Below are 10,066 nucleotides of genomic sequence, written 5' to 3' on the forward strand. Positions count from 1 at the left end.
CCTGCTCAGCAGGGAGTCGGCTTCTCCCTCTCCCTCTGCCCCTCCCCCCTGCTCATGCTCTCTCTCTCTCTCTCAATAAATAAATAAATAAAAATTCTTAAAAAAAATCAAATACCTCAAGAGCCATTTAATAAATATTATAGAACCATAATGTGTCTTAATGCTCAAAGCAAAATTTCCTTTTCTTGAAAAATTATGTTGAAAAGATTCCTGAGGCCACCAAAAGAGAGTGTGTCCAGGTTTCTGGAAGGAGCAATAATGGGAGGAACAAGTGAATTGTAGATACATACTGTAAAAGTTAATATTATACTAAGATTTTTGATATACCTTTTACCAGTTGCCATATGTATTTTTATATACTTCTACCAGTTGCCATATGTAGAGGCAAGTGAGCAGTAATATGCCCAAGACTTTAATCTCAGCTCACTAGATATAGCTTCCTTATTTCTGGACTGAATATTGTAGGTGCATGAGAGCTTTATCCTTAAATCTTAGACAATTATACCTGGAGTATGTATTCTGTCACTTCTAATTTTGCTTACTGATATTTTTATTGGTCAGGCCACACCCCACTGCCTCTCTCTTAAAAATCATTTTAAGGGCGCCTGGGTGGCTCAGTTGGTTAAGCGACTGCCTTCGGCTCAGGTCATGATCCTGGAGTCCCTGGATCGAGTCCCGCATCGGACTCCCTGCTCGGCGGGGAGTTTGCTTCTCCCTCTCCCACTCCCCCTGCTTGTGTTCCCTCTCTCGCTGTGTCTTTCTCTGTCAAATAAATAAATAAAATCTTTAAAAAAAAATCATTTTAAACTGGGCATCTAAACATACCAAAGCTTCAGTTCAAAAGATATGAGTTACTAGATTACAATAGGGATTGGTAAAGTGTTTTTTGCAACTGTTGCATTTGTAGCTCCTGGCTTCTTTCCTCAGAAAAAAATTGGATTAGTCTGCACCATAAAGAAACAACTTAGAATAACAAATTTCACCAACATAAAATCTGTTTTAGTTGTCAAAACACTTCCCTTTCTACATATCCAGATACTTAATTTTAAAGGTTTTGTTTCTTCCATAGTTGGTTTTTTTTGTTTTTTTTTTTTGTTTTTTTTTTTCTGAAAGTGTCAGATTTCTTTTGCCTAGTTTTACAACCAGTCTAAACAAAATAGTCATTCTGGATTACAGTCTATCTTCAGAGAAACACTGAGAAGTCAAGCTATCAGGCTGGTGCTTTCTATGATTTATGAAAATTTTCCTTCCTTTGCATTTCCTTTAACATTGCTTTCTCTATAGCCACAGAGTTTGTTTTTTTAATCTTTTGGTTTATATATATATAAAACACTTCACAATACAGTCAACACACTGCAATGCCTTGCATTTCCTTCTCTTTTCTAACTTTTTAAGAAAAAACATTAAAGACCATTGTGCAAAACTCCTCATTTGAGCCTCTATTTACTGTGTATTGTTCAGTTTTTAGGTTAGGAAAACAGTGGGCCGGTTAAAATTCCTGAATACAAAATTACTAAAGACTCAGTCCATCTTAAGAACTCAGAACGAGAGTATAAAGACTGGTATTATGCTTTCAACAAGAGATGTTTCAAGATTCCAATAATGTCTACCATTAAAGTATCTTAATGCTTTATTATTAAAGCTCTTGGATAAAGCTGAACATATTGTACTCATGTAAAAGAAATGTTTTTGCACTGTGTGCTAACTGGAGTTTAAATAAAAATTTAAAGAATTAAAAAAATATTTGTTTTTTTTTTTTTTTTCAAAATAAATGTTTGGTTCTTGAAGATAGCAGAAACATGCTAAAAAACTATTGACTTCCCTATTCTCTGATTTTACCAACTCATCCATATATGAGAATTGTAGAAACAAAGGGCACAGAACTGACTTCCATCTCTAAATTTGCCCAATTTATAAAGAAATCCAAAGAAAGAAAATACATCCTTCCTTAGTCATTAACAACAGAGAGAAGAGTCAGTGGCTTGATGGAAAAGAAAGTGAAATGGTCAAAATAGCTTTACTTGTCTAAGAAGATGATTGGCTATTGCTGGCCCTTTCTTCTGAAGGTAAATGGACTGTGCTGACAAATCTTCCAGATCACATATTTACTTAGAAAAAATCGTAAGCACTTTTTAAGTAATGTACATATAGTACCTAATTTTCCTAACAATCCTATGAAGTAGCTACTATATCCCCAGTTTTTAGATGAGGAAACTGAGGCACAAACAGGTTAATTAAATTGCCCAAGGTCACTATGAGGTGACTAAGCTGTAATTCAGATGGAGTACAGCTACAGAGTCCATATTCTTCATATATATATATATATATATATATATACATACATATATTTAAGTTTATTTATTTCAGTAATCTCTATACCCAGCATGGGGCTTGAACTCATGAACCTAAGATCAAGAGGTATATGGTCTTCCAACTGAGCCAGCCAGGCGCCCCTACAGAGTTCATTCCACAATATTGCCACCCCTATCTGAAAAAATTTTCAGAATTTCTCATTGCTGGTAAACTCCACTATTTCATTTAATCCTAATTTATTAATCCTCACTTCACAAGTAGTTTTCAGAGCATAACGTCACTGCTTCCCTTAAAAGGCAGCCACAATTGTCGTACATCCTTTAGCTCAAATAGTGCTAGCTGACTTAGGTAATGTATTTGTTGAGTCCTTTTATAGGGCTGAGAGAGGGCATGGGGATCAGGACCCATGGCTTTTCATTAACAAAACACTGAATTTACATTCTACTTTCAGGAATCTTAACTGTGTAAAGCATGAGTTCTTAACGTGGGGGGCTGGGACTACTAGAATGTATGAGTTTCAGGATATCTATTTGCCCAAAACAGCAGGCAAAAAGAATTGTATATGTGCCTATGTTCTTTTTTCTGAGGAGTGTAATCCAATAGTTTCAACATCAGTCAAAAATGTGTATTCCAAAAATAGTTGAGAGTTAACCTAAGTCACTGCTACCTTACAATGATATGACTACAATCTGTGGCGTTCGATATTATTTCGTTTCTCCTATTTCCCTGCATTAGTTGAAAAGGGGAAATCAAAAAGTCACCCTAATACCGCTGTGGCTACTTTACTGACCAGAGGACAGAGGTTGCTTCTCTCATTACAATTTCCCTTCGGGTATCAAAAATGCCTTGGCTTAGGGGCCTGGGTGGCTCAGTCGTTAAGCGTCTGCCTTCGGCTCAGGTCACGATCTCAGGGTGCTGGGATTGAGCCCCGCATCGGGCTCCCTGCCCAGCTGGAAGCCGGCCGCTCCCTCTCCCACTCCCCCTGCTTGTGTTCCTTCTCTCGCTTTGTCTCTGTCAAATAAATAAAATCTTTAAAAAAAGAAATGCCTCGACTTAGGGGACGGGAAAGGGTCGGCTATCTAGGGAGCGAGCTGAGGTTCCTGCCAGGCCAGCGCGTCCTGTTCTGAATTCTTACCCTTATTTAGACCTCGTCACCAACCCCATCTGGGAACAGTAGGACGGGTCACTTGTTAAAGGAAGTGACTGCCGGCAGCTCCTGACCCGGAATCGGATCCTGGTCCCGCCCCCTCCGCCAGGCTTCTTTCTGCAACAGGCGTGGGTCACGCTCTCGCTCGCTCTCTTTCTGCCGCCATCTTGGTTCCGCGTTCCCCTCACAGTAAGTCTTGTCTTCGCCGCCACTCTCTATCCGCAGCCATCCGCCTTTCTTGCGGACTAAGCCGCCCCAGAGACTGAGAGCTAAGGGAAGTTGGAGGCTTTATGGGGCTACCGGGTTCCCACTCGGCCCTGAGAAGGGTGGCCTTGGGGCCTCCGGACAAAATGGGGTCTGCGGTGGATGTCCTGGCAAAAGCGGGGCAGAAGGGCCGCGTGCGGGGCCTGGAGGCCAGGGCTGGGGAGATAGAGCCGTTGCGGTGCGGGGGGCGGAAGCGGAGTGCGTCTGCTGTAGGGAACGGCTTCACGAGAACCCAAAGGAGGTTAAGGGGGTCACAGCCTTGGAACAGCCCCCCCCACACCCACACCCACACACGCTGTTCTTAATTGTGACAAGCGAGTGTTGGGACTTAAGGCACTGTCTCCCCTCTCCTGGTTCCCAAAAGTCGGCAAACGGGAGACCTAGTGGTCCCAGCCCAGGCGGCGTCCGTGTAGGAGAGGAGGTGGTGGGGAGGTGGTGCAAGGTAGCGTCTGAAGTCGCCCGTGGTCGGGAGCCAGACCGGAATCCTCTCCCTCGGGTTGAGAACGCAGTGGTGATTGTTGCCTTTGTGGGATTTGGAGTGTAGAGTAAAAGGAACCCCTGGGCACTAGAAGTCTGTTCCTCTGCGGAGTAAAGAGGTAGAAGGTGATTCGCTTGATCAGAGATCTGAGGGTCACGTCTTATTTCTTACCTATTCCCAGCTGCTTTGGGGAGGATTGTCCCGAGACACCCTCACGATTTTTTTTTTTTTCTTACCAGCAGAGTTTTTAAGAATATTTGACTCTGGGTTGGGCAGCAGAACGGATCCCAGTCAATTCAGGCCTCCTTTTTATTCCCCTCAGAAATGCCTGGTGAAGCCACAGAAACCGTCCCTGCTACAGAGCAGGAGTTGCCACAGCCCCAGGCTGAGACAGGTAGGTTCCCCTAGCGCCCTTACTGTTCATTAAAATTGTAAGACTGACCCTAAGACCATTTGGTGGGTTAAAATGGCAAAGGGGATACACTCCGGTTTTTCAGAGTTAACTCATAAAGATGGCTGTAGCTTTACCAGGGAGGAGAATCCATGATATTAACTGCCGTCCTGGAGGGACTTCATTAGAGGATGGAATATAAACAGTATATCTAAGATCCAGGAGCATAAAAAGCTCCCGGCCTGCTTTGTAGGCTATGGCAACTGCCTCACAGGGCATTCTGTGGAGCCCTCACCTCACACACAAAAACTGAGCAGGGAAGGGGCTTGGTGATTCTTACCTATTGGAACTGGATGACACACTTGCAGGCCAAGGAGACCTGAGCTTTTGTGAAGTTCCAGCCAGCAAGTTGCATCAAGGTTTTAGATGGCAGAGCTTGGCATTGTGCCTTCATCACATGTCTGGATGAGATGTGTGCTGGTGGTAAATGTGTCCTACTGGGCCCCAGGGCCCTCCTAGGTTGGTTAACTTATTTTATGGGTTGGTGCTAAGATGTTTCTAGTGTGCTGGAATAGTGCCTACATCAACAGCTTGCCTGGAACCCAAGATTGAAATAAAGCTTTCCTTTGACTGTTCTTCAGCTTTGAAATTGATGGATATAAACATAGTGTAAAGGCAAGTTTTGAATTCTGGTTAAAATACTTCTCTAGAAAACTTGAGAGGGGGTAGTGAAAAAAATATTTAATGATGTTCTTCTTGCTGCATCAGTCGTGCTGAAATAAATGAAGGGAATCTTCAGACTAACTTCCATCATCACTTTTTCTTATTATAAATTATTTTTTTTAACTCCACCTGTCACTTAAGGGCAATTCTTTTCCCCTTCTGGAATTAAAATAGAGTTGTTTATAGTTGAAAGTATTGAGGTTCTCTCTCCCCACCTGTCTGATTTTAGCAGCTGAAGGGATTAATACAGCTGCTAGAAAAGAAAAAGGAGGGGGCCTCTAAACTAGTGAACAAGCTATATGAAATCCTTGAAGTACAAGGGACTTAATGGAAGGAAAAATAAAGGACTGGTCTCTAAAGATCCAGTGCTAACCAAAACCTTATTGAACAATTTGATTTTACAAATGTGGAGACTGAAATAAAGATGAATTTAGAATAATCTGGTTTCAAGCCTCATGCCATTTGCTTCTGAAGTCATCCTGGAGTGCTGTTAAGCTTATTTCTGAATAGTTTGAGCTTGCACAATAGGTTTAGTAATACTAAGGGAGTGCCAGTGGTAAAACTCTGAATTTTTTCTATAACTGTAACTAAGTAATTATTATAACGAATGCAGAAACTAGCCCAAGGAATTGGTTATGGTGTCTAAAGCAAGTAAATTGGGCCTTATCCCTTCTTGAAGTCCAGTCAGAGGAAAACATTCTAAATTTCAAATTCTGATTCATATGTTTGGAGGCATTTGCACTGTAGTCGTACAACTTTGACCTACCAACTCTCCAGGAAAAACTGGTTGAGCCACCTGTCCTTTCTGTAGTAGGATACTGTAACAATTTTAGAATTACTGGTTGAATAAATTGTGAATTTGTATCATTCAGAAAATCTTTTACTGAGCTTTACTCTAGTGCTGAACATTGGTCTATTTTGGCAGAATGACATACTTATCCAGATTAAGGGGTGGAGAGCCAGTGTATTCTCCACTCCAGTTCCCTACTTCCAAAATAGAACCACAGTCTGGTTTAACAAGTTGGGCTACAGTTTCATAATACAACCCCTACCCTGTGACTAAGCTCTCGCCCTGGCAGTCTAATTCATCTTAAATTGATGTCTGAAGAGCTAACAATACCTAGGAAGGTGTGTAGACATTATGAAGTACAACCCATTTGTGGTTGGTTTTTTGCTTGTTTTGGGTGAGTAGGTAAACTGAGGCATAGGGAGGCAAAGTGACTTAGTATTTAATACTTCACATAAAATTGTATGTCAACACCACCTTCCTAAAACTTTATTCTAAGAGTCAGATTTTTCTTGACCTAGTGAAAGCCTGAGCATATAAAGGCTTGGTTTGTTTTGGTGGGGGGGGGGGAGTTCTTTTTTTCATTCAGTTCCGACTCCCCATAATTATCACCACTCACTGCCTTCCTTGTTCCAATTTTCAGTATCTGTTTCAGTTAGTTCATGATCCTTGACAGTAGAACAGCTATTCTGTTGGTATTCTATGGCCTGTAAGAAAGCCTTTGGGTTCATTCAAGGAGGGAAGGGAGGGCACATCTGGGAAAGGGTAGAAAGCATGCTGTTCCCAACCCACTCCTAGGCCTGTGCTCCCCATTTAGAGACTAATAGGCTGCTTAGACTGTTATCTCCACTTTAAAATAGTTTGCTTTTGGGGGGGGGGGTAGAACATGGGAAATGTGGGAGATGGGGAGAGGGATGTATTCTTACTCGACCACCGAAGTATGTTTGGGGAAGGTTGCTGTTGCCTGTCACCTTTGTCTAATCCTGTGTGGTGACTTTCATTCTCGGATTAAAAATTCCTTGTTTCCTGTGAGGCATGTTGTACCAAGTTGGGCTTCATAACTCACCTTTGTTTTTTTCCTTCCCTTTCCTTCTTTATCCCCTTTTTTGCTTTCCTCCTCCAGCTGTGCTTCCTGTGTCTTCAGCCTTGAGTGTCACTGCTGCCTTAGGGCAGCCTGAATCTACCCTTCCCCCTCCTTGCTCCCTGGCCCCCCAACAATGCCCTCTGGCAACCCCTAACCAGCCTTCCCCATTCCTTTCTCCCTCTAGTGTTGTCTCAACCCCTTTTGAAGCTCCTTTTCCCCAGTCATCCTCTGGAACAGCCCTGCCTTTGGGAGTTTCCCCTTCCCCCAGTGATACCCCAACTTTCCTACCAAACCTGATAGGGCCTCCCATCTCCCCAGCTGCCTTAGCTCTGGCCTCTCCCATGATAACTCCAACTGTGAAAGGTGCCCATTCCTCTTCAGCTCCCTTGGCTCTAGTGGCTTTGGCTCCCCACTCAGTTCAGAAGAGCTCTGCTTATCCACTTAACCCTCTTAGTTCACCTCCTTTGATTGCTGTGACTGACTCAGGGTCAGTGACATCTCTGTCTGCTCCCATTGTTTCCTCAGAACCAAAGACCTCTCCTATCCAAGCTCCTGTGCAAGTAGGCCCTAACTCAAAAGGCATCCCCATCCCTCCAGGTATAGTCAGTGCTGTTCCTTCCCATCTTGGAACTCCCTTGGCCTCTGTTCAGTGTGGAGTAGCCTCATGTCCTCAAATGCCACCCATCACTCCCCCTCAGTTCAAAGACATCCCTGTTTGCTCACAAAACCCTGAAGGTCTCAGCCTAAAGGGACCCCTTAGTTCACCTGCTGCGTTATCTCTTTCCACCCAGTCTGTATCTATGGCTCCCAGCGTCCCTCCAGTTTTCCTCACTTCTCTAGGCTCTCATCTTGCACCTTTACATCAGAGTTCTCTTGGTTCTCCTATTCGGCCCTTAGGTCAGACAGGCCCTAATGTTCTGTCAAATCCTAAAGTAGATGCCGTTTCTGCAGATCATTCTCCCGTAGGGGCCTCTTACCCCTCTCAGATTCCTCCCCTTCCTTCCAGAAATGAGGTGGCTCCTGCTGCTGTGGCTGCTTTTCCAGTGGGGGCTCCAGCTACCCCTCTGGCTCTTTCTGTTGAGAAAGACCCCTCTGCCATCACTGGCGTAGCTTCCTTCAGCCCTTCTGGCTCATCAAATGTAGCTACCTCTTCTCCATTATCTCCCACAGCCTCTCTCATTCCAAAAGGCTCTCCTAATGCCACTCATCATCAGCCTTTGGTGGCCCAAATTCCTTCTCCTCCAGGGAGTCCAAGCTTGAAAGAAGGTCCTGTTTGTTCTGTTGGAACCATCCCATTTGTTATGACTAACCCCTCTACAGTTTCTGCGGCACCTACTACCTTTGACGTAGCTACTTGTATGTCACCTCCAGTTTCTTCAGGCCCCGTAAGTAGTAAGGACTCAGCTTCCCATACTGCCTTGGTTATGGCTCCTGTGGCTCCCAAAGTGCTTTCTACTCCTCAAGTAACCCCTCTGGGAATACCAGTCCCCCCTCCTCTGTCAGCCTCTGAGAACCCCAAAAGTGTCCCTGCCTCAGCATTGGTAAAGTTACCAACACAAAAAGATACCCAAATTGAACCTCCCTCTCCTACTGGAGCCCCTGTTTCTCCAGCACAGGCAGGACTCCCTACCAAGAAAGACTCTACTCTAATACCATTGGCCCTGGCAACCCCTAAAAATCCCCCCTCTCCCCAAAGTATATCATCATCTCTGGAGATAGCTCGTTCTCCTGAAGCCACTTTAGCAAAGAAAAGCCTTGTAGAGCCTCTCTCTGTAGTTACGCCAGCCAGTACTGCTCCCTCTCCTCTGGGTGTTAACTCCCCAACCTCTATAATCAAGACAGATCCTTGTGCAAGTCCATACCCCACTAGTCAGCTTCTCAAAAGTTCTCTCACTACGCCAAACATAGCTACATTTCCGCTGGAACATGCTGCTACTGCAGGAGTGGCTCCTACAATTACCAAGGGTACCTCCACTCCTGCCACTACAGCCAGCCCTTTCCTAGATGTCTCTTTAGCTCATAAAAGCCACCCAGATAAGAAGAGTAGTTCCACTCTTACTATTTTACCTTTGGTTCCTCCAGCCTCTGAAAGTTGCCCTGTGGCTCCAACTGTGACTTTATCCCCCCAGAATGCTTCCGCTTTTCCAGCTGCCATGGCACTAGCCCCTGATATTCCCAAGTCTGAGCCCTTTCCCTCTCTTTCTCCTCAAGGTGCAAAGAAAGCTCACAGTATTTCTCATACCTCCGCATTGGCACCTGTAGCTTCCTCTCCTGAAGGGCACCCAACCAAGGACTCTGGTACTTCAGTTAATGCATCTTCTGAAGGAGCTTACTTAGCTGACTCTCCATCTCCTTTAGGGACTAGTGTGTCTCCTCAAACTAAAAGATGTCCAACCAAGAAGGGTTCAACTCCTTCTATGACTTTAACTCTTTCTCCTCTTTCAAAAAGTGTTCCTGCTATCCCTGATATTCCTGCTGGAAATCACTCATCCCCTATTTCTCCAATTGAAGCTTCCTTTCTTCCAGAGGCCAGTCTTTCTTTTCAAGTCCCTAAAGGGTCACTGGCCAAGAAGCATTCCCCCACTCCATCCCCCAAAGAGACCCCAGATACCCCATCGCCCAAAGAGGCCTTCACTCCCTTCACTCCAGCTGTGGTTCCTTCCTCCACCAAAGGAGGCCCAGCAGTCTCATCCCCCAAAAAGTGGCAGGCAGCCCCAGCCCCCAGAAGAGCCCCAGCTACTCAGTCTCCCAAAGGGACCCCCACTGCCTCAGCTGTGGCTCCTCCCTCCCCCAAAGAGTCCCAAGCAACTCAAGCCACCAAAAGAGCCCCAGCTACTCCATCTCCCAAAGGGGCCCCCACTGCCCCAGCTGTGGCTCCT

The 10,066-nt window shown here is 44.6% G+C and overlaps 1 protein-coding gene across 3 annotated transcripts in view; it reads left to right on the forward strand.

Moving 5' to 3' along the window:
- Positions 1-3,564: 3,564 nt before the first annotated feature.
- Positions 3,565-10,066, forward strand: part of NACA (nascent polypeptide associated complex subunit alpha) — a 13,544-nt gene continuing 7,042 nt past the window's right edge. Inside the window, exons 1-3 of one of the 3 annotated variants that reach the window (XM_044915382.1) lie at positions 3,565-3,649; positions 3,895-3,902; positions 4,442-4,596. In XM_044915382.1, coding sequence (XP_044771317.1) covers positions 4,527-4,596 — 70 coding nt within the window. In that variant the 5' untranslated portion in view covers positions 3,565-3,649; positions 3,895-3,902; positions 4,442-4,526. The remainder of the gene's footprint in view (positions 3,650-3,894; positions 3,903-4,441; positions 4,597-10,066) is intronic. The other 2 variants (XM_021687193.2, XM_021687192.2) reach the window with 2 other exon arrangements.

This window comes from Neomonachus schauinslandi, chromosome 5 (assembly GCF_002201575.2).
Source record: "Neomonachus schauinslandi chromosome 5, ASM220157v2, whole genome shotgun sequence".
NCBI lineage: Eukaryota > Metazoa > Chordata > Mammalia > Carnivora > Phocidae > Neomonachus > Neomonachus schauinslandi.